Raw genomic sequence first — 25,003 nt, 5'->3', positions numbered from 1 at the left:
TGGATTTCAGATTAGGGGTACGCAGCTGGTAAAGCCTATGCAAATATTCCCAGATCTGAAATACTTCTGATCTCAAACATTTTGGAAAAAGGCTCCTCAACCTGTAGTACCCAGAGATACTGTAAAGATTAAATAAGATCAAACGTAGTGGTCCAACCTTGGTTGCTGACACATGTTAACTCTTGTTAGTACTATCTGGATAAGTTTTTGCATTTGTTTTCACAGATTTGACTGTCTCAAAAGGCACCATTTTAGATCTGTTAAAGATGCTCGTGACCAGCCGTTTAAACCACTGGTTTTTGCTGTCCCTAGATCCCGCCAAGCCTTTCCTTACCGGTCTTCCCTTGTATGGAAAAGAAGATAATGACACGCTGGTCCGCTGTCCTGTGACGGACCCAGAGATGACCGATTATTCCCTCAAGGAGTGTGACGGGAAGCCTCTCCCCAAGGACCTCGTGTTCGTGCCCGACCCCAAGGCCGGCATCGTCATCAAAAATGTGCGGCGTGCCTACCACCGACTCTGTCTGCGCTGCACTGCCAGCCGGGAGGGCAAGCTGGTGCAGTCGGACAGGTTCACCCTGAAAGTGAGGGCAGGTATGGCCCCTTCCTTCTGGGCTTCAGAGGCTCTGTTCATCTAGATATTTTCTGTCTTCCTTGCTGGTCAGCCTTGGTGTGGGTAAGCAGGACCAAGGTTCTCTCTCTCTCTCTCTTTTTTTTTTTGTCTTGAGACAGGGTTTTGCTATGCACTTTAGACTGGCCTTGAGCTCACTTTGTAGCCCAGGCTGGTGTTGAACGGGCCACGATCCTCCTGCCTCAGCCTCCCGAGTGCTAGGACCACAGGCATGTGCCACCACGCCCGGCTGGGACCCAGGCTCTTGAGCTACCCCAGCTTCCAGATTAAGATAGTTGCTTGTCATTTCCTAACCCCAAGCCCAAGTGGTGGTCAGTGACTTTCACTAGCTGAGGTGGGTGTGTCTGCCGTAGACTGGCATTTAGACCGTCCTGGGACGGTCATGAACCTACGGACTTGGGTGGTCTCACACTTGCATGACTGCTTCGTGCATTTGCACAGTAAAGAACCCAGTGGGAAGGAAGCTTAATCACACTGTTCCCACACGTTGGGGATGGAACCCGGAGCCTCATACATGCTAGGCAAGTGCTCTGCCGCTGAGCGACACGCCCAGCCCTTGACTAGAGACGGGGATTCTGAATCATGTGGGCTGGGTTTGAAACTCGTGATCCTCGTGCCTTAGCCTCCTGAATCTCTGGGGTTACTAATTCATTCTTTAATTTACTATTGACCTGTGAATTGGCTTTTCTCTTTAGCCAATCAATTTTGATGCTTTCTCAAACTATTTGAGAATTGAAAAGGAAAGTAACAAGTGACAGGGGCCTGGTCTTGTGGCATCATAAACAGTATTTCAGTATCTGGAACATGATCTAGATTTTGAAATTACCTAACTTGATACCAGTTGACGTTCAGCTTTGGAGTAGAGTTTTTATTAAGGCTTTTGAAAAAGTATGCTTCTTCAAATTAAGGAAAACATGATTATTTAAATTTAAAATTTGGAATTTTAGCTGAGCATGGTGGCACATGCCTGTAGTCTCAGCACTTGGGAGGCTGAGGCAGGAGGATCATTGCAAGTTCCAGGCCAGCCTGAACTGCATGGCAAAATCCTGTCTCAAAAACCAAACAAACTTGGGATTTTCAGAAGAGAGCAAAGTATTGTTTGTGTAACAAGTGAGAAAGGTGCCTGTTTGGGTAGAAGAATATAATTATGTATAAGTCAGATCCCGTGAAATCGCAGAGCTGCTTCGCCATGCCAAGGCTTCCTGTTTTAAAAAAGCATTTTCCAGAAGCATTGTGATCTCATGTGGACATGCCTACTTTGTCACTCATTATTAATGCATTTACCTGAAGGATACGTGATTTAATTGTGGAGGTCTTCAGATATAACAGTAATACGGGTAGGTTAGTACCGCATTTTGTATTTTATTTAAAAGATGACACAGTAAGCTATGTACATTGTAGGGGGAAAAGGCAAGTTAAAATGTGAAGCTATAACAGAGCCAATTATTTGAGGACTCCACTTCTTTTTATTCTAGCCATCAAAGCTATACCAGTTGTGTCCGTGTCTAAACCCAGCTATCTTCTGAGGGCAGGGGAAGAATTTACAGTGACGTGTACAATAAAAGACGTGTCTAGTTCTGTGGGCGCAATGTGGATAAAGGAGAACAGTCAGGTGAGTGGACTATTTGTTTCCTTTGTCTTACTGTATCGTTCTGTCTGTGTGGGAGATTCTGAGGTTTTCCTCTGAAAGCCTTGCTGGGCAGGAGTCCACTGGTGTGTCTGTCTAATTGAAGTTTTCTGGGAGCGTTCGTGCAGATGCACGCTTGGCCCTTCTGCACTTCCACATTAGTGACAAACAGCTGTCATGTAAATTCTGAGAAGACTGCAGAGAATGGCAGCCCGGTGTTGCTACTTAACGCTGTTTCTCTGAATGATTTTAGTAAGGACATTAAAGAAAAGAAGGAATGGTTAACTGCATGAATAAATAGCCTGGTTGAAAGCTATGGTGCTGCTCAAGGCAGATGACTTAAGACCGTAGAAAGAGTTGCCCGACCATTCTGTATTTACAAAAACTAAACAGTCTCAGATGTGAGCAAGAGAGGTCTTCCCGCCCCTCCAGTACGGCCTCATCGCTTGGGAGATTTTTGGGGGTAGGTGGGGGTCTGATTTCCTCCTTTGATGCTGGTTCCCTGAGATGAAGTTGCTAATGGTTTTCTGTTTGTTTTAGTTGCCATTAATAAGACAGTTATCTTTAAGCTGAAACATTTAGACGTACTTAAGTTCTCATTCATTTAACAAATGCATATTCAATGACTGCTATATGTTAGTCCCATGGTAGCCATATCCTTTGCGTGTGTGTTTGTGTGCAGTGCTGGGGATCAAACCCAGGCCTCGCACGTGCTAGGCAAGCCCTGCACTGAGCCACGTCCCAGGCCAATTTTAGTTAGGTGGTTTTTCGGAGGGGTTGGGGGAGACAGGGTCTTGCTTGTAGTTCGGGCTCACCCTGATCTCTATGTAGTCCAGGCTGGCCTTGAACTCAAGGCAGTCCTCCTGCCTCAGCCTCCTAAGTGTTGGGATTATAGGCACGTGCCTGTTTGAGTTTTATTTGAAGGTATTTTCCCCCTCTCAATACTCATATTAATAATGAGATCTTAAAATTGTTGTAATTTCTCTAATATTTTTGCCTTAAGATTCCAGTTGAGTGAGATTTTAATTTTTTTTTTTTTTTTGAATGATCTTCGTCACCTGGCTAACTAGCAATCACGCTGGTTTCTCTTCATTATAAATGTATATATAAATTAGAAAAAATACTCCATTTAATTTTCCTCTTCCTTAGCCCCTATATTCAACATTGGCAATTTCATGCCTATTTAAAGATGCTCTGCTAAACACCCAGCTGTGGCGATTAGCATAATATGGAGACACTGAGGGTGGTGTCCACATAGACATGATGGATGCTAGCTGGTCCATCAGTCCTGCTGTCGATCTGGAGGACGGTCTGTATCAGAGACTTGTTCTTTCAAACCAGCATGGATATGGCTACCATGGGACTAACATATAGCAGTCATTGAATATGGGAAATAAGTTTTAGTTTTCATATCATCTAATGCAATAAAAATAATGGCTTCTGTATGGATTTTTGGCTAACTTTACAAGACACAACACCATATTAATTGGCTTTCTATAAGCTTTGATTTCAGATGAGAGAACAATTTAGACTGCATGTGTACATTTGAGCCTGTGTATGGCTTGAAAATTAGCCTTTTTGCGATGAGAAATTAAATTGCCCAAGGCGCTTGGGTTCTGCACCATTTTTCCCAGGAGCCCTGCATGCCGTTCCCAATTAATCCACTGGCGCTGGTAGATAAACCTTTAGTGTGGAGAGCTCTTTGGGGAGATCCCAGCTTGCACTGCCAAGGGTTAAAGAAAACCAAATCACGTGTGAACAGTGTGTGATGTGTGACTTGCAGATGGGACTCCTGGCCCTCTGCCAGCGTTCACCCATGAATTTTTTATTGATATTTTTGGCTTAATTCGGAATACTGTTAGCACTGTTAAATTATCTTTAAAATCATAATATTTGATCCTGATCATTTAGGATAAGGTTAATTCATCATGAAATACAGGGTAAAAATGAGTTTTCGGGTTATTGCAGATATTTATTTAAGCATAAAAAGAATCTTGAACTTTGTTCAACACTTTTTAATCTTGGTTAGCTTTTCTCATGGTTCTGAAGTCTAGTACTTTACTTGCTTTAAATTCTGAGCTTGACAATATCCTATATTACGATCTTGTGGTTTGGATGTGGATATTGCTTTACTTAGGATGAAGCCATTTGCTCTGGCATTGACCAGTTGAGGACTCTTGGCCTCGAGGAAGAGGCAGAGGGAAGATAGGTTCAGTTTAGAATTGAGTGTGTTATCCAGGCATTGTCACTGCCTTTGGAGAGAACCTGAGAAACAGTGGCCTCAGAAGGGCCAGTAGGAAAATGTCACTTTGCTTTGCTGTTGCCTCTTTTTAGCTATTGTTCTTATGCAGAAAATGACAGACTCCTGCCAGTTATAGAGGAAACTCAGAAGAGGTGGCCTCAGATGCATAGTGTTCTAGCCCAGAAAGGCCTTGAGAGACATGTTTGTTTCTTCATAACCTTTTTAGAACAAAAGCTAAGACTGGTGGTATCTGACTTGCCCGAGAGTTCGTAGCGATAGCAAAGCCAGTTTCTCTGCTTTTGATTTACCAGCAGCTGTCAACTTTTATGCATGCTTATTTTGATGTAAAATTTTTTCAAAAATTGGGTTGGCAATGTAGCTCAGTGGTAGAGCACACACCAGCAAGTGCAAAGCCCTGGATTAAATCCCCAGCACTCACCCCACCAAAAAAAATTCCAATAATACAATATCACTAGTAAAAAAAGTAGAAATAGGCATAATCCCACCTTTGCAGGAAGTAATTCTGTGTAAGAAAAATATAACACTAATGAACCTCACATTAATTTTCAATTTGTAAGTCACATTGCCAAAAACAAAAGAAAGGGTAAAATTAATTTTAATAATATATCTTCCTTGGCCTGGTGTATCCAAATGCTATTTCATCTTATAATTAATATAAAAGCTATTAATAAGGTATTTTGCGTTAGTTTTTTATGACAAATCATCAAAATCTGGGACAATTTAAACATATTTATGGCGTAATTCAATCTGGGCTATCAAAAGCTAAGTGCTTAGAGGTCACAAGTTGCTATCTTTATGAATGCTACATAACCTGTAATTTTTTTCATATTTTTTTCTCATCTATGCATATTTTATCACATGGTTGTAGTTTTAAGGTACATCCCACATATGCTTTTTAAGTAACATTAGCATTTATCTACCACATAGTCAGTCATAATTTTTGTTATCTGGGCCTGAAACACATTTAGGTCATTTCAGGTTTTCACTACAGTTAGCATCTTGGAGTTTTGTCTTCTTTTAAATTATTTTCTTAAAGGGACCGGGGATATATATAGCTCAGTGACACAAGCTGCTGCCTCGCCTCATAAGCGGAAGGTCCTGAGTTTGATTCCTGGTACCAAAAAGAAAAAAGAGAAAAATTATTTTCTTGAAATAAACATGCTGAGATTATCAGGGTGTGAGCAGACTACCAAGCTGCTGTACAGAAGGGTCGTTCCGGCTCACACACTGGCCTCGACTCCCACTCTATCCGGGCCACCATGGCCTGCCCGAGGAATCTCTTCATCTCATTCTGTGGCTGTAACAGCTCCTGTGCACTTTGATTTTTTTTTTTATTTTTTTTTTTTCTGCATTATAATGGGAATGTGTACCTTACAGAAAATTCGGAGGAGGCAGAAAGCTGTTTTCAATTCTTTAATCCTTTCACCAGAACGGCTGTAGTTTATGTTACTTTTTTTCATATTAGATCAACCTATCTCCAGTGTCCTGTCTGCAGACAGAGAGTGCGTGGCAGGGAGGCCACGGGGTCAGCTCACAACCTTGCTCTTCAGCTGCCGCGCAGACACTTTGGGGCGCGGTCTTACGTTTCACATACCTGGGCACGCCTTCTGGAGTCCTCAAAACTGTGCTAAGAACTGTAGGGTGAATTTCCAAATTAGTTGAAAACAGTCTGATTCTGTTCTCCTTTCTGCAGATAAGAAATGTTAATAAAATAAATCGTTGTTAGTAGCAGTAGGTTTTCTTTCATCACTGGGATATACAACAGAAAGATAATAGCAAATAACATAAATACGCTGACTCATAAAATGTGGGTGTTGTGTAATTTTTTAATATAGTAACTTCTAAAACTTAATACTGTAGGGAATTTGAAATTAGTGTCCCTGTTTTTTTGTAATCATTAATAATGACTGTCTTTGAGTGTGGGTCTGCAATATGAAGGTTCCAGTGACAAGCTTGTCATGATGCTGTATTATTCCTACTTAAGGCATGTATAATGAATGCTAATAAGAAGTTAATTGCTGCTATTTTTAATTTAGGAAAGATCTTGAATATAAATTATATGGTAATCTTTTATTTTTTTCCCCCCTCTTCTGCAACCAGCTAACTAAAGCCCAGGTAAAACGTAATAGCTGGCATCAGGGCGACTTCAATTACGAACGCCAGGAGACGCTGACAATCAGCTCAACAAGAGTTAATGACTCTGGAGTGTTCATGTGTTACGCCAATAATACTTTTGGATCAGCAAATGTCACAACAACTTTGAAAGTAGTAGGTAAATATCTCTATGGGAATGTGTAAATTACTGGCACTCGTGAAAGAAGGCATTACTAGACAGTTTCCTTTTTATGCAAATAGAATTCTAAGAACAAATCCTCAGAATTTTATTATCACTGAATGAATGAATGAATGAGTATTATCCCTGTGGCATCCTGCGACTAGCGTACAAAAGCAATTCCTACCAGTTTAACGGAGGAAAGCAGAAAGATGTTCCTGAAGTTGACCTCTCCTCCTCCACCCACCAAGCAAAGTAGAAGCTGGGCTTTTTCTGAAATTCTACTCCTTCTGGTTGTACACTTTGTCAGAGAGCACAAATGCTCAGAGCCTAGAGTATTTCTCTGGATCTTCTTGGGGCTCGCCACTTTATCACTCGTGGGCTCTCCTGCATGTGTGGTATGGGGGGAGCTGGGCACCTGGTGCCGTTTGTCCCTCGCTCCCTCACCCTGTTCTGCAACCATAAAGACCGTAGCCTAAGCCTTTGGGAAGGAGGCTCGTTGTGACATGGGCCTCACCTGCAGCTAACCAGCCTCGCTGCTGTGCAAAATCGCTCTGTCCTTGTCTTCCCTACTCTAGAAATCCCGCTAAATACTTGTTTCCCCACATCGACTTAAAGAGAGCAGAGGACGGTGAGTTATTTGACGTTTTTGCTTTACTGAGAACAAAGTAATTATTTTAAAATTATTTCTCTTGTGCTTTTTAAAAGACCTTTTGAACCTGGTTTGAATTTAATCTTTAAATTCTTCAAATTTGAATTAATTTTTCTTGTTATTTTATTTTATTTGGTACTGGGAATCGAACTCAGGACCTTGCGCTTGTGCCACTGAGCTAGATCCTGGCCCTCTTACCTTTTTAAAGCAGCCATATTTTTAGTGCTTGGCTGTGATTAAATACTCCAGGGTGGTGACATTTGCCATCCTGAGTGGCACTAAAATGGCACAGTGTTTGTTTTCGTGTCTCTCCTCTCCCCTCCCCGAACTGCTTCAATAACTTATGCAGCAGGATAGAGCTCTGATTTGTCCCACAGCCCTCTCATAAAATTGTGGTGTTTCTGAAGCCATGTTCTGATGGGAAGGATCTCAGCAGACCGAACCAGAGAAGATGCCTCACTTGCAGTTACAGTCGGCACACAGAAAGAGCACTACTTTGTCCCGAAACGTGACTGTGAACCACTTATTCATTTGAATAGAAAGCTATGCTTTTAAAATATTAAACGCCATAAGCAGTAATTTGCTAAGTTGATTAGGGAGCGTGTTGATATATCAGCCTCAGCTCCAGAAAGCAATTAGTAAGGATGTTTGGAGCATATTGTTGTATGTAATCGGATTTTAAAAATCCATTCATCAATTTCCAAGAATTATAAATGTGTGACTGGAAAGACTTGTGGCTGTGAAATCTGAATCTCCTTCTGTATTGTTGTGGGAGTGAGGTGTGGTGGAGCAGGAGCAGGCACGGAGAGAAAAGTAACACTTGGGGACTCGGAGGAGGATTTGGGTGCCACGCGGAGTGGGGAAGGAACATGGACTGGGGGCCATCCTGAGTTGTTTTGTTTTTAAATAACGTTAAAACAGTCATTTATAGCTGAGGCACATGCATTACAGTGAGGATGTGTGCACAGACAGGGTGAGGCGGTTTGGTGTAACGCACCATTTCACAGTTGCATGTTCTTGTAGCTGGGGCAAGAGCGGCTGGAAGCTGGCTGGGTTTTCAGCGGTGGGCTCTGCTACTTAACTTCCTAGTGCGCCCCGCTTTAGCCCTGCTGCGTTTTCTCTGCTGAGAAACAGTCTCGTAACTCCCAGGGCTGTGCAAAGGAGAAAAGGCGGTAGATTTCATGAAACTGTCAGGTAAAGAGTTTGCACTTGATTACTTGTTAACACATCACCAGTTTCTTAATGCAGAAGTATGTGCAAAATTATACTTTGTGTTATAACAACTTGGGTAGAGTCTTTGATTCTTTGTTATAGCAGCCAAGGTAGACTTCTAATAATTCTTACATGCTGAGAATTTGAAGCTCTGCTCCCTTATACGTAAGAAGACATCATCCTATATTCAGTGAGGGTAACAAAATTCAGGAGGACTTAGGTATTTATATATGGCTGTTGTGAAGGAAATAGCGTCAGTACAAATATTATTTGAAATATTTGAATGTTTTCCATTGTGTACTGTGCATTTCTGAGCTTGGGAACCTGAGAATTTAATGTAGCGTGCAGGTTGAAACACTTACTCCTTAAAATTAACCTTAACTGTCTTCGTGAATGGCAGAGAGTATATCATTTATGATTCATGTACAGGGTTGGGAGTTTCGTCTTTCTCCAGTTTTCATCTGGATAACCTTCATTCTTGCCTGAAAAATCCTTTTTTAATTGGTAGAATGGAAAAAGAACAGTTGAACCGTATTTTTTGTTGTGAATGTATAGGAAACTAAAGGACAGTAGAAACCACAGTGACATCCTTTTGTAGGACACTGTAGGCAACTAGATAGCATCAGAGTTAATGATAATTTTATAATCCATGATAAAGGTTTGAAAAATACATAGAATAAAGTTAAGATTCTTTCATAATCCCATTAATTTGATATAACCATTTTTAGGATTTTGGGTACATTGCTTGTATTTTTGTATATAAGAATTTTAATTATACATACAATTTTATTTATATTCTTACTGTCTCTCACCTAAAGTATATAGAGACTCCAGGATATGCTGCAGAAGGAAGAGGCCAGCCTTCACGTCTCAGACTTGTAGTCTCAGCTAGTCTCTGCTGTGTGGCTTTCGAGCCAAGTATAAATCATCTAGTTCATCTATAAGTTAGAGGTTATAAGCTCTGTTTACAAATTAGAGGCTTTCGATCTATAACTTTTCTCTTTGTCCATAGCGCAGAGGTTAAAGCTTTATTTTTCAGTATTATTGGAAGAGTAAACGTGTATGAAGTGAAATGTATGCTCAGAGCAGTTGTTGGCACATCGTAAACATTCTATAAATAGTGACTATAAAAATAATGTTGACAGTGATGAGTGCCCCTTTTCAAGCTCTTTATTATGTGACCAGCTCTAAGGCTGTATTATCTATTTAGCCAGTTCTTTATTTTGTCATTTGAAAATTATAAACAGTAAAAGTGGCACTTTTTAGTATGTATCTCCATCCACCCCATTTTAAGAAACACTCTCTAATGGAAATTATAGGATTTGGTTTAAAAATAGATAATATAAAAAAATCTATATGGCTAAATGCTTTCTTAAAAGAACTGTGCCAGTTTTACAGTGTGTAATTCTGTGTGCTACTTTTATCACACTTGCAAGATTGTTGAATTTGTTTTAAATTAGTTTTGCTATTTTTAATAAGTGAAAAGCAGGATCATAATTTTAATTACTAGTTTAGCCAAACAGTTTTGCTTCTACGTTCTAATGTCCTTTTCTCCTGTTACCTTAGTTAATTTCACTACATGGACATTGAAAAATGTTTATGTATTTACGTCTCTTATGACACTTTTTCTGCTATTGCTTCCCAAAAGCCTCAAAACCTGTCCCCTCTTTAAAAGTCAGAGAGCAGTCAACTCTGTGGCTTGGTCAAAAGTATGGCCTGGTGGTTAAAATGCTGTCTGATTGGTCAGTAGGAGATGGCGTGGATCGGTGTTTATTTTTCTTCATACAAAATGACGTTCTTTCAGTATCTCTGCTGGACGTGATGTCTCTTTCCTTTCACTTACGACACCTGATCCCATAAACAGTTTCACTGAGTCTGAATCTGGGCCGTTTAATTCAAACACATTTTAACCTAGTAAACGTCAAGGCGTAGTAGATTAAGAAGACCTCAGAGGTGATGCTAGGTCTTTCAGAGGCCTGCTTCGGAGACAGGGAAGAGAGCCTCCGTGTTTCCGGTGTCTGCTTCTCGCACTGGGACAGCAGGTCTGCAAGAGCGAGGCAAAAGGTAACACAGCCAGTTCGGTTTTTCTTGGTTGTGGTTATTGCCAGTGAGGGCTGGAGGTCAGTCGATCACCTTGTAATTCCCAAGAGGAGGGGTTTTTTTGTTTTTTGGTTTTTTTTGGCCAGGATAATGGTAGATAACAGTTTCTGTCTTATTTTAATTAGATAAAGGATTCATTAATATCTTCTCCATGACGAACACTACTGTATTTGTAAATGAGGGAGAAAATGTAGATTTGATTGTCGAATACGAGGCCTACCCCAGACCTGCACGCCAGCGGTGGCTGTACATGATGAGCAGGACCTCCACCAGCAAGTGGGAAGATTACCCCAAGTCCGAGGACGGAAGTAACATCAGGTGAGGGTGGCCCTGCCCTGCGGTCGTGCCTGTGCCCCTCCTCTCACTGACCTCAGGTGCCACTTCTGCCACCCCTTGCAAGAGAAGGGCCCCAGGGGAGGAAGGCGGGCTGCGGGTCTCAGCCGGACATTCCCCTTGGCTTTGTTTCCAGAGTGCGTGCGCGTGTGCACACACCACACACGTACTACACACGCATGCACCCACAACACACATACCACACACGCACAATAGCATACACACACCCCACCCACACACATACCGCGCGCACACACACACGTACCACAGACGCACACACACACCACACACACACACCATACACACAGCCCACACACACACGTACCACAGATGCACACACACATACCACACACACACACCATACACACACCCCACCCAAACACACTGCAGACGCACACACGCATACTACCTGCACACATACATACACACGTGTGCACACACATACACACATGTACACATGTACATACACACACCCCACCCACCCACGTACCGCAGATGCACACATGCATACCGCCCACACACATACCGCCCACACACACCATACATACACACGTGTGTGCACACATACACATACCGCACATGCACACACACCACACACCACACACACACACACACACACACACACACACGAAGTCTCTGCTTCAGACTTGTCGTGTGTAAAACAAGAGACAGTTCTTCGCTAGACTTCCAAGGAGAGCCCAAAGCAGTGACCATATATTCGCGGTAAAATCAGTAGTTCTCCACAGAGAAAGAGGCAAATTGGTGCCTTTTACTTGTTTCTTAAACTCTAAGGGTCGGGGGACAGCTACGGAGGAGTCATTAAGTACGGTCGCTCTGAGCTGCGCAGCGAGCTCCAGGGCTTTTGCATCGGCGCTCTCGTTTGATCCTCAAATGTTGTAATAGAGAGACAGTCTTAGAATGCTGCTTTGTCCGTGCTGGGCGTGCTTCTGTCCCTTGCCAGGCGTGGCTCTGAGCACCTTGCGCGCGCGGGCTCAGTAACGCCCGCGCTCACAAGCCCCAGTGCGGGCGCCCCCTTCCCCACTTTGGGAGCGGAGCTGAAGCACAGGCGGGTGAACCAAGAGCAAATGGCTGAGAAGGAGTAGGTGCCCCAGAGCTTGCGAGCTTTTCCAGCCCGGAGCTGCTGGCTGCTAGGGGGCGGCTCACAGGAGAAGTGATGGGACCCTGGACCACGGACCGAGGCGTAGGAGGGGAAGAGCATGGGTTTAAGGGATTGGGGAGGAAAGAGCTAACGTTGCTCTTCAAGGCTTAGATCAGGAGACGCCGTATCATACAAGGGGAGGAGGAAGGCCAGTTTGCACTTTGTTAGGTTGGTGGTTGACGAGGGAATCTGGAGTGGAGAGGTCCAGGTAGGTGGCAGCTTGGGTAGGAAGTATCTCTTGAAAGCAGAGCCCCAGGTAAGAATTCTGAGGCAGAGGATTTATGCAGAACACGAGACCTGACACTTGCTAGGGAAAGGAGCCAAGAAGGCCACGGGTCGCATGACCCTGGGTGCTTTCCTGTCCCCCATCGCAGTCACTCCTGGACCGCAGCCCCGGGCGGATTGTCCGCCTCCCAGGGGCGCTGGACATCGCGGTGGTGTTGGGCGAAGGTTGTGGTGTGAGGCGTGACAGCGAGGGGGTGGGGGTGAGGGAGCTCAGAGGCGCGCGGCGGGGAAGTCTGGAGGTGGAGGTTGGAAGGCTGTGTGCGGGCAGCAGGTGGGCAGAGTGAGGACAGGTCAGCAGGTGTGTGTAGGAGGAGAGCACCAAGGCCACTGTGCGTGGCTCCCAGGATGACCGGGTCGGAGCCCGCGCCATGGATCTGCTCCAGGACCCCACAGTGCCCGTATCCACGCCAGCTCCGGTGTCCCCAAAGTCGAGCAGAAACATGAATGGAAAGGCAGCAAGGGGCCTGGGGAGAGCAGGACAGTGTGTAAGGAGGAGGAGGAGGAGGACAGGGCTGCTTCTCTTCAGGAGGTGAGGTGGGGGTGGCACGAGGAGATGGGGATTCGCGGGTGGGGCGGCATCACCAGGGCAGGCGTCAGAGCCAGGCGGGGCGGGTGGGTTCAGAGCACTGGGGAGGGGGAGGCTGCAGAAGGCACCTGTGCAGAGAAGGAAGCGGTCACAGGGCCACCCAGGGGCAGGAAGAGGGCGCAGGCCGGGGGGGGGTGGGGGACGGTCAGATACCTGTCCCCCCTGCTCGCGCACACGGCGGGTGTTTGCCCCAAGCTGTGTGTTTCTTAGTACGATTGTGTTAACACTGAGTTAAATGAATCGTATTTTTCTCCGAACGCACACATATTTGCAGGTGGAAACTGAAAAAGACGTGGCCTTCCAGGCAGACTGTCTGCAGGGCTTGACTTGTCCTTTCTTTGCAGATATGTCAGCGAGCTTCACCTGACCCGGCTAAAGGCGACCGAGGGAGGCACTTACACGTTTCTCGTGTCCAACTCTGATGTCAATGCTTCCGTGACATTCTCCGTTTACGTGAACAGTGAGTAAGGCGAAGGGCTCCTTATCTCTTGATTTTTTTATTATTTTATACTGTGGCTCGCGTTTGTAACAGCTGAAAGCCGAGTGCCTTGTGTACTATGTAAATAACGTTCATGGTAATTTTGACCTTAACAAAAGACCTCGTGGTTTGGTGATTAGAGAAGGAAGCCAATTCCTTGTCCTACATTTCCCGGACCACGTGACCTTGCAGAAGTGGTGCAGATTCTGGGGGCCCCTGTGAAGTCAACAGAAAAGCAGCACAATTTGAAAGTCACAGTTGTTTGAGGGAAAATGATTGTTACCGACTGCTGAAACGGGGCACTCGGAGCTGAACAGGAGCTGGGCTGTGGGGTGGGACGGAGAGGCTGTCAGAGCCCTGACACAGTCCTCTGTCACAGTGCTTTCTCCTTCGAGGCTGCGATACCGGCTGTGTTCAGCTTGTCCTCCCTCCTGGAGGCGCAGCATGGATGCCGAGGTGCCCCGTGTGCTGTGGGAGTCGTAGAGGTGGTTTCAGAGGGAGGTGGCTGTGTTCCTGGGAGCTGCCCCGGGGTCCTGCACTGCTGTGGTCCCGCCCACTCTCACTACTTCCGTCCGAGCTGTGGCCTCAGCTGGAGCTTTTGCCAAACACAGAGCTTCCTCCTGACTCTGCTCTGGGTCCACCCAGGCTTTCCAAGGAAGGGCGGGCAGGTATCCACCAACCCTGTCTGTCAGGGGAGACTGCCAGAGAATTCCAGGGAATCCCAAGGGAGTGTCGCAGCAATCCTTGCTGGAATCGGGTATGGGGGGTGGGGAGACAGCACTGAACACTCTACGGAACGATTTAGGAAACTGCCAGGCTAGCACTTTTGTATGTTGGGCTACAAGGGTGGCAGTTGTGGGGATGAAGGCTGGGAGCCCATTGCTTGCCCAGAAGGAGCTTTTTGGCTGTGATTTTAGATCATTTACTCATTTGATGTGGCAGGTTGGTCAGGATGATGGGATGGATAGGCTGATTTACTTACAAAGGAAGCAAGCAGAGAACCAGTATGTGACACTGGGCAAGTTTCTGATTGCTAATTCAGCACTTCCAAAGTTGTGTTTTCTAAATAAGATATTCATGTGAGTTTAGATAAAGAAGGTCATATGCGTATGATTAAACATACCTATAAAAATTCCTGCTCTTCCCAGAATCCTTAATATATGGATATGTGTTATGCCTCTCTCGGAGAAGCCAGGGGAAGCCGTGTATCAGCCCAAACTCGTTTGCTCACAGAACTTTGCCTTCCAAGAGAAACATTGATTAGTATTTCAGTTTATCAGAATAGTTTTGATTATTTGGTATCTCATTGGCCCTCAATTCAAATATTTCTAGATTAATTCAGATGCTAATCAAAGGAGCTTAGTGTATTACTCATGAGCAAAATTAATCTGCTTCTGAAGAGTCTTAATACTTAACTGATTTAAGAGATGACTGGGCAAGTCGGTATCTTCCCCGTGTCACGAGCCTGCTGTTCATGGGCTCTGGGGTGGGGCTGTGTTTCCTCTCCTACCTGTTGAAGGGATTTTTCCCACTTGCTGCAAGGTTCTCCGTTCATGTGGCTCAACGTTATGTGTAAAATGCAGTGAAAACCAATTACTAGAAAGGTAAAGTAAAGCAGCAGAGATACTCAAGACGCAGCATGAGCTTTTCACCTTTTCAGAGTCCACAAATGTAAAAATGGCGGCCAACTGCTTCCTTCACATGGCGCGTCTCAGTTTCCAAGTCTTTTCTCCTGGGGCCTGCTGCTCAGAGCTCACTTGGAGAAGTTAGGTGGGGGGACCTCATAAAATGAGGAGCTGTGTGCCCTCCTTTCCGTGGTGTCCAGAGCAGAGGGCATCCAGATGTGTATCTTTACCCCTTTTCCTCTGTTGCCATTGTGTGATCTATGGGACTTGAGACTTTGGACAGGACACTTCCGACTTTTCGAGGGTCGGGGTGCAGCATTGCTATACATTTTACTTCCCAGGCTAATTTGACATCTGACAGGATCAGTTTTTCTTTTTCTTTTCTTTTCTTTTCTTTTCTTTTCTTTTCTTTTCTTTTCTCTTCTCTTCTCTTCTCTTCTCTTCTCTTCTCTTCTCTTCTTTTCTTTTCTTTTCTTTTTTTTTTTTTGTACCAGGAATCGAACTCATGACCTCAGGCTTGCCAGGCAAGCACTTATGCCGCTGAGCTATGTCCCTGGCCCAGGACAGGATCAGTTTTAATCACTTCTGCTGGTGTACTCATGCCTGTTTGAAACTAGATAAGACAGGCCATTCACCTTCCAAAATGCCTGCTCTCTGTTGGGAGGCCTTTCCTATATGCTGGGGCTGGGGTCTGCAGTACCCAGCCAACCATGCGGTGGGCTCCTGCTCCACACCCTGGGCACGCAGATAAAGATAGAGCAGGCTCCGTCCTCTGAGGGTAAGCTCCTCAGTAAGTCTGTTCATTGATAGCAGTTTGTGACAAAAACGAAGCTGGCTGAAGGCATTTAGTTCACTTACCTAACATACTGGACTTGCAAATGTTTTGACAAAGGTAGCATTTTTATGTGAACTGTCTGTCTCCGTCCTAGTCAGTCTGTACAGTAATAATTAGCTCATTTGTTTGTGAGTTTTAGTAGTTGACAGTTTTAGTAGTTGACAGTAGGACTTTTTATGTTGAATTTTAAAATAAAGAACCAGTATTACTATAAAATTTAGAACTTGACACAATCTTTACATCATTTTAGCTGAGGCACTAACATATGTGTAAGTGTACTGTGTGGTTTATTCTGTAAGGAAAAAAGCTTAGCCTCAAGCATGAAAGGAATTGCAAAATTAGAATTAATAAAAATCAAGATAATAAATGCATAGGATAAGTGCAGAAATTCAGGCTACTTTGTGACACGGATGCATAATTGCTTAATAGATTCCACAGTAAGAAATGTGAGTGAAAATTCTTGATTTGGAATGGTTAAAAGATGGTTGAAAAACCCATTTATTTTAAAAATTCCATGTGTAGATTTCAATATATTAAGTATGTATAAGGTCAGGTAGGGTCTTTAGGTCGTTATGTGGGAGATGTTTAAAATACTGTACTCTGACCATTTGTGTTGAGTGCAATTAAATATGTAATGTGTTAAGTTTGAAAATGTTTTGGGGGCTGGGGATTTAGCTCGGCGGCAAAGCGCCTGCCTGGCAAGCGCAAGGTCGTGAGTTCGGTTCCCGGTACCGGAGAAAAACCAAAAAAAAAAACCAAAAAAAAAAAAGAAAATGTTTTGGTACTATTTCAACCATCCAAGCCATGATTTACATAGGTCTGTTAAACTATCTCAGTGACATTCGAGATGGTTTTAATGGCCAAGAACTGGGATAAGCTTCCATCTTTGAATAAAGCTTCCACTGGAAACTGATGGGAATTTTCATGTAAAAAAAAAAATCAAAATCAGAGGTTCTTTGTATTGAATTTGCATTATAATAATTATTAGAATTGCTTATCCAAGATATACATAGAAATCAAATTCTTAGTACTAAAGTTTGCTATACTTTGTTGAAAATGGTGATTTGTGTCCCTTGCAAATGAAAATTGAGAGGAAGCTAGAATTCTGAAAACTTTAAAACTTTACCCAAAAGTGTTTTCTTCATAGGTATTACTCTTTCCTACATTCCTGTAGATGCTACCAAAAATTGCATCATTAAGATTCTATAATTAGCCCATACTCCTTATTTAGGAATCTGTAATCTCTTTAATTACAACAGATTCATACAGTAGGATTTTTACCACATCTAAGATACATAAAGGCTAACAATGAAGGAATAGTTCAGTTGCTGTGGATTTAAATAGCGATCGGTGAAGTAAATATTTCATAAATTTACTTTGGCTTCTAATTTTAAATACCCACGTGAATCCTGAAGTCATTAATGTAATTATAGAAATTGTGAATGATATGGTAAATCAATTATTTTTCAAACGTCTGCATGATTTTTAAAAGATCCAGTAACTTTAAAATGATCTCTCCAAATTTACCTGATAGCATTTCCAAGTCAGTGTCATGAATTTAGAATACGTGGTAAATGGCATGCAGGTGTCACGCGTAGAGTCCTCTCCTGTTTTAAAGGTATATCCAGTCCTCACAAACCTCAGCCAGCTGAGGACTGCCGTGGTCCGCAGATTATGGGGATAGGGCGGCCGACATCAAGGATGGAAAGGTTGGTCTTCCCTCATTGGCTTACATAGAGCCCATTTAAAGACAAGCTAGAATGGAAACCCACATGCCCGCTGGACTGCACTAAATGTGCTCTCAAAAGTCACGGATTTCACTGCATTTATGGGAGGGTGTTAACAGAGGGTTGAGAAACAATTTAAGGAAATGCTAAATAATGTATTATTTCTAAATCGCTGCATCGTATAATTAACATCCTGCCTGGTGTTAGGGATTATTTATAGCTCCTACAGCAAACCAGAATCAGCCAAGGAATACATAACCCTGAATAGCCCTCTGGATTAGAAGGCTCCCCCTTGGGGCTGGGGATTTAGCTCAGCGGCAAAAGCGCCTGCCTGGCAAGCGCAAGGTCATGAGTTCGGTTCCGGTACCGGAGAAAACCAAAAAGAAAAACCAAAAAAAAAAAGAAGGCTCCCCCTTGACCATGGTTGCGGTGTGGGCAGCCTTTTATGTCTTCATGGCCATATTAAACGCAGTTAGGGAGAGCTGAGCCGGCTCCAGTGGAACCACGGTGAGTGCCGGGCCTGCAAGTGAGCGTACGGCCGTCCCACCATTTGCCAGAAGCGAAGGGAGCAGACCAGTCAGGCCTGTCACGCAGAGGGCGTCCGACTTCCTGCGGCCATCTGGGTTGCCCGCCTGGCCGGACACTCAGGGACGATCGCCCAGGCCAAGGCGGTGGTCGCTTGCTTGCTCTCCAGACCTGATCGGCTTGGGGCCTTCGGCCGCTGTGCCCTTCAAGAGAATGAAGAAAGCAGAGTTTCTCGAGCTGGCGGCCTCTTTTGGAGGTTGGAAATGTCGTCCTACCTCTTAACCGCTTTGCTGTGTCCTTGTTTCTCTACGTAGGTATCTGCTTGGTGCCGGATATCGAATCTAGGGCCTTCTGCCTACAAAGCGCATGTTCCACCTCTGAGCTATGCCCCTGCCTCTCCATTTTCTTTTTTTAAAATGCTAGGCCCTTCCAAACATGGATGTCCAAGCCATGCTTCTGCTATAGAGGCTCAAATTGTAAAACTTTGACACATTTCTCTATGGGTTTTTGCTTGAGAGGCTTTGCCTTTTTTTAGTGTTCTCCTCTCATTAATTGGATTCTATTAGACTTAATCCCATACCAAATATTCAGATTCTTAATCATTAAATAAGTCTGGTGCTGGGTAGAGCTCCTTTCTGACTTTATACTTGGTTTTGAGAGTTTGCTATGGGGCTGGGACAGCCACTCAAACGTAGCTTGGTGTGTGCGGACATTTTCCACACACGTGTTTTCAAATTAAAAGGTTTTTTTTGTATTACAAATTGTGATGTGAAGGATAGAAAAGTCATAAAATGTATTGAAGCAAAAAGAAGTAGGTTTTAAGTTTGCCTCTTAGAGTTTCTTTACATTTCACTGTTTGCCTTTGCTAATTTTCCTTATTCGCCACATTCACCCAGATCACTTAAAGCATTTCCTACTAAGACGTGCGGTGAGGGTGCCTCATAACCTGTTCTCTCAGGGCTGAGCCTCAGGTGCCCTGTGAGCATCCTTCCGGGTCGGAGAGCGCCCTCAGCAGTGGTCGGGCACCTCACTGAGCAGGTCTTCCCGCCTTCCCTTAGCCTGTGTCTGAGGCAACTGCGAGATGTTGTGGGGAGAGGCGGGATCTCGAAATGATGTGACTGAGTTTTAAAAGAAACCTGTCGGGTGATTACTGAAAGTTTGTAATTATCTTGTTTGATCTCAGACGAGTGACCTTGCTAAGTGCCTGGAAGTTAGTGAGGTCACCATCTGTGCTTGTCTTTCCTGCTCTCCTGTCTCCCACATATGTACGTGGATATGCTGTGCCAGCTCTTAGGACAGCTGTAAATGCACGCATAATCCTCAGGTCTTAGTGTGGTGACTAATCTATGTAAAACAGTACTTCGTGCTTTCACATTCGTCCTTTTGTAGGTAATGTATATTTATTTAAGGTATGTGGCAGTGTTTGAACTCTGTTTTCTCTTGAACTTGGAATGGGTTTTTGTTGTCAACTGGTTGGGAATTATGAGTGTTGTTTTTGGTGTGACACTCAATATCTCTTTCCCCTTATAAAGAGAATCTCTGGAAGCAAGAATGATTATGGACTTTTTTTTTTTTTTTTTTTGGACAATATCTTGCTGTGTAGTACAGGCTGGCCTTGAACTCACTGTGTAGCCAAGGCTGGCCTTAAAAACTCGAGGCCATCCTCCTGAGTGCTGGGATTACAGGCATGTGCCACCACGTCCAGCTTTGATTATAGACATTTCAATTGGAAAAGAAATGCATGGCGGCTTACGTGGACTATTGAATTTGATTCTCTTCTATGGAAAAATCCAACAGATGTAGCTCTGAGCTAAACGACTGTAGATACTTCCCCCCTCAAGTACAGCATAGGTATTGTTATTTTTCCTCTATAATCTCTTAAGAAAGTTGGTCTTTTAGGGTGTGTGCTAGTTGGGGAAAGTCTATTTGAATGTCAGACCTGTTAGAGGACAAAGTGACCTGCTTGGATCTGTGAGCCCTTACTGTTGTATGGTCTGGTTTTTTTTTCTTTTCTTTTTTTTTTTTTTTAATGTACACGGTGGAAAAGCCTGAGAAACAGGTTCAGGGATGCAACCGCGTAACCTTTGCTGGGATTGCCCCGGAACTTGCCTAACAGCAGCTGAGCAGCCTCTTACACTGTGGACCTTCCACGCTATGGAAGTTTCCTTCTCAGTTGGTCCAGGTGTGTCTTTACATCAGATTAGCCCCCTTCATTCAGAAGTGTATGCAGCGGTCCTCTGTCATTCAGTGGGAGTTCAAATGAACCCAAGAAGAGGTACACAATTTTTCTGTGGGCACTGTGTCGATACCCTTTGCTCCCACTTCTGAATTATGTGGCAGAATGAATTAACTACTTTTTACAGAATAGAGAAATACTCCTTTATCCCGTGCCCACACACTCGGGCAGCGCGCGGAGCTGCGGTGTGCTGTACGTGCAGGCGTCCGCTCCCTGTGTCTGGCACACAACAGTGGTGGGTGAGCCTGTGAGCTAGCACAGTGATGCTGCCCGAGGAAGGCTTTTTCCAAGAAGTCATCTTTCGTCTCACTTTGAGATAGGAAGGTTTTGTTTTGTTTTGTTTTGTTTCGCTTTGCAGTACTCAGGATTGAACTACATCCCAACTTGTTTTGTTTTTCATTTTGAGACAGATGTCTTGCTAAATTGCTCAGGCTGGGTTCAAGCTGTCAATCTTCCTGCCTCAGCCTCCCAGAGTGCTGGGATTATAGCTGTATATCACCCATCATGCCCAGCTAAGGGTCTTTTTTTATTGGCTGGTTAGAATAAGGATAGCAAGCATTAGCTTGCAGGGCAGATTCAGCCTGCTGCCTAGTATTGGATGGTCCACAAATTAAGAGTTTTTTTGTGGTTGTTGTTGTTTTTGGTATGGGGGGAAAAAATCAGAAAATGTGAGACATGAGAATAAAATTCACATTTCAGTATTTGTAAGCTGAGGTCTGCTAGAACACATCCATGCCCATTTGTTCAGAAATATCTGGCTACATTTGTACTCCCATGGCAGGGCTGAACTGATGGCACACAAGCCTAAAATACTTAATTGTCATCTCATCCTTTCTCATAAAAGATTGCTGATGTGTTGTTGTGAACATTACTCATTAAAACAATGATGTTTTTAAAGATACAGGTATTCTGTTAGAAGTGGGTACGGGAGGTCATAGTTGAACTTTTGTTTGTTAAATTTCAGTGAAGCGTCCTATATACTAATTTCTGGATATCTTTAAGGATCCAAACACAGTATGTTTCAAAAATATCTACTCTGGGGACTTTCTAAAAAAAAGTACAATATTCCCTTAGTATGTAAAAAAGTTAGCTTGGGTTATTTTTACATTCCCAATTTCAGCGGATTTAAATTCCTTTATTATCAGAGTTGTGGCAAGAATGTAGGTTTCACCCAGACTAAAAACCAGGAGAGTGACAAACTGCTGAAAAGCGCGGCAACATCTCTGTTAAACACCAGCAAACCTGGAGTCGCAGGAGCAGAAATGCATCTCTCTGATCGCTCTCCACTTAGTCTTTTGTTATTTGGAGACTTCGGCTGTGTTCTTTGTCCTGCCGATTATAGAGTACGGGCAGATGTGCTTTGTACAGGAGATGGTCGAGGTGGAACCAGAGGGGAGAGCAGCTCTGCTCATAAACGCTTCGCCAGCGGAGGTGAATGAGGGAAAGCCCTCCCCCAGCAGATAGTTCCGTGTGATTCCTCCCAGCCCTCCGCTGCCAGCTCTGTTATCTGTGCTGTGTCCTTCAAATTCATTTTGTTCTTGCCTTGCACATGGACCTGATGGTGGGGAAAGGGAGTTATTTTTTGAGATCACAAATCTAGGGTAAATCGGTGAATCTTTCAGATTTTTAATTGCACGAGCAATAAATTCTCAGTGGAATTACTGCCTACAAGCTGATCAGGGGACTTAGGTTCACAATGCTTTGAGATGAGAAATGGCTATTTTTTTTTTTTTTTTTAATCTCCAAGGAAAATACGTAACTTATGCACCTCCTAGGCTTATCTGAACCTCCAAGTTGGGAGGAATTAGGGAATGTGTCACTTGGTACACTGCTTATTGCAGAATATCTGAGAAACCACAGCTCCGATTTCACCTGGAGAATTGCAGAGTTATGCATCTTTAACAGCAAAATGTATATTTAATGCCTTACACGGTGCATTGAGGCACTTACAAAATGCAGATTTTCTCTTTCAAGAATCGGATTTCTACCTGGCTCATTCTTTATGCACTGAGCATTGTCCTAGTGCAGCTTGTCGTGTACGGCCCACCCAGGCCCGCTAGCATGTGGTGTTCTGAGAGGAGGTGTCGCGCCGGCGGCAGTGGGGACACGGCTGGGGCCGTGGTGAGGCGAGGGAGCTGCAGGTGCCTTACGGAAGGGCCTTGGGGTTGGTTCCTCTGAAATTTCGCAGTCTGGGCGTTTCCTTTGCCTCTGTCTCGTCCTGGCCCTGATCAGGACTCCTTCCAGGTGCTTTATCCAAAGCACATCGTTGGGTTGGATCCACGGTGTACAGGAGTGTCAGAGACAGGACCCAGAAATCCGCATTTCGCCTCCTCTTTTAGTTTCATGCACCTTGGAGCCTTAGGGTCCTCGAAAGCACAGCAAGGCAAAAGTGGCTGCACGGGCCTCGGGTGACAGCCCACCTGGGATCGTAGCCTTAAAACAGAGCACCCGGTGAACCAGCCCGCAGGCAGAGGGAGGCCAGTCCGCGCGCACTGTCACAGACCGCACTGCTGTCGGGGGTCAAGGCCGGAAGGCTTGGCTCTCAGCGCACTTACCGCCAAAGCTATAGGTAAGCGATTATGTAATTTTGAACCCGTCCAATTTTTTTATTTAAAATGTTTTCTACGTTCATTTTTGGCTACGTGCGGATTGACTGTAAAATAAATTTAGAGAATAAGTCAAAAGAATAAGGTTGGAACTATCCATAACTGTGCTGCCCAGATATAACCATCTCCAACACTGTAAGGTATTCTTTTAGCCTTTAAAAAGTTTTTTTTTTTTTTTTTTTTTTTGGTTTTTCTCCGGTACCGGGAACCGAACTCACGACCTTGCACTTGCCAGGCAGGCGCTTTTGCCGCTGAGCTAAATCCCCAGCCCCTAAAAAGTTTTTTATTCAATTTTTTTATTCTATTGAGTTAGTACTTAATTTCACTAAAAACCCAGCTCGTGTTATTGCAGGCACGGGGATAGGCGACAACGGAGTGTAGGTTTGTGTAGGTGTGTGTGAGGGACTGGGACCCCGTTTGTATTTTGCCCCGCCCAGTTAGCCCTGCCGTCTCTGTGCGGATTTCTCAGTCGTCACTCGTCTCAATATTGAAGAAAAGTCCCACGGCGAGGCACAGCTGTAGATTTCTTACTACCCTCTGTTGTAAGAGTCGTGGCAGTAGTTCCCTACTTGGGAAGTCACCCCTAGGTCCCTTCCTGTGGGCCTATTTGAATGTCTTCGAGTTCTTTGAGACTTGTTCTTTTGAGTGGGATCCTTGTGTCTGCCATGGGTCAGACCTTGTGCTCGGAGTCAGTTCTGACCAGTAAGGTTTCTGGCCGGAGGACAGGGAGGCTGGGGGAGGTGGCAGCCAGGATCCGGCATGGCGGTGTCAGGTGTTCCTGAGTACCATGAGGATGGGGAGAGGGACCCACCAGCTTGGCTAGGGAGAGCTGGAGCTCACTGGGAAAAAGAGGTGACACTTAAGTGAGGCCGAGAGACCCACTGTGTGGTGCAGACCCACTGTGTGGTGCCTGCGGTCTCCAGAAAATAACAGTCTCCTCCGAGTCCACTGTTTTTTGTGTGTGTGATGTCCTACTTTTCAGCCTGATCACACAGTTGCCCATGATAATTAAATGAAACTTGCCAGATGGATGCTTTCGCAAGATGATGGCTCGTCTCCTTGCTCTATTTGTGAAAGCTGGCATTGGATCCAGACTCTCAAGGATGCTCCTACCTTGAGATTGCTTTGGAGAGTCATCCTGTGTGTGTATTTGCCACCTGGCCTGCCCATCAGCAGGGCCAGGTTGAGTGACAGGTGGGTGTGTCACGCATGTGGACACCCTGATCCCTGCCAACTGCTTTGCCTCTAGGGAGGTGAACGCTGAGAGGTCGCTCGCCAAAGACATAATTCACTAGTGTTACCTGTCTTTGGGAAAATAAACTTCCTGATCCATCGGTCATTCCTCCTCACCAGGTCTGTTTCGGTGAGTTGCCGTAGAATTGATGTTGAGTTCGAAATTAATTGGTACACACACACACACACACACACACACACACACACACACACACACGACGGTACTATCTTAAAGAGGCAATTTTCAGATCATTGAAGGGAGTATTAAAAGTTGGCTGATTCACTTACTGTGTAGCCAACTGGATTAACCAAGGAGGCTGCCCTCTCGGTACTTGATCAGAAAAGAATGCCTAAGTCAGTAACAGTAATGATAGTAATAATGCGCTGTTACATTTCTGTGAGCCGCTCTCAGTTCTTCCCATGCGCCTTCTTGTCTGGGCATCTCTGTAGATGGCTCCTGGTACTGCTCCTGTTCTGCACACAGACAGATGGACTGTCAGTGGCAGAGGTGGGTGAGTGGGAGCTGGTGTTCGTATTGTCCGCCCCACGCCCCCTCGAGGTTCTGTGCTCAGACTCGGAGCAGCGCGAGCTGCCCCCGCCCCACCCCGGGTACGGGGA

General features: G+C 44.5%; 1 protein-coding gene across 3 annotated transcripts in view; it reads left to right on the top strand.

Moving 5' to 3' along the window:
* Kit (v-kit Hardy-Zuckerman 4 feline sarcoma viral oncogene homolog) overlaps positions 1 to 25,003 on the top strand; it is a 77,138-nt gene that overhangs the window by 34,076 nt on the left and 18,059 nt on the right. For all 3 annotated transcript variants that reach the window (XM_013518573.1, XM_013518572.1, XM_013518575.1), the window contains exons 3-7: positions 313 to 594; positions 2,107 to 2,243; positions 6,622 to 6,793; positions 10,883 to 11,075; positions 13,465 to 13,580. In XM_013518573.1, the coding sequence (XP_013374027.1) occupies positions 313 to 594; positions 2,107 to 2,243; positions 6,622 to 6,793; positions 10,883 to 11,075; positions 13,465 to 13,580 (900 nt within the window). The remainder of the gene's footprint in view (positions 1 to 312; positions 595 to 2,106; positions 2,244 to 6,621; positions 6,794 to 10,882; positions 11,076 to 13,464; positions 13,581 to 25,003) is intronic.

This window comes from Chinchilla lanigera, unplaced genomic scaffold (genome assembly GCF_000276665.1).
Source record: "Chinchilla lanigera isolate Chin_1 unplaced genomic scaffold, ChiLan1.0 scaffold00046, whole genome shotgun sequence".
NCBI classification, from domain to species: domain Eukaryota; kingdom Metazoa; phylum Chordata; class Mammalia; order Rodentia; family Chinchillidae; genus Chinchilla; species Chinchilla lanigera.
Note: the sequence above shows the minus strand (reverse complement) of the source record. Positions and strands in the feature narration are given on the sequence as shown.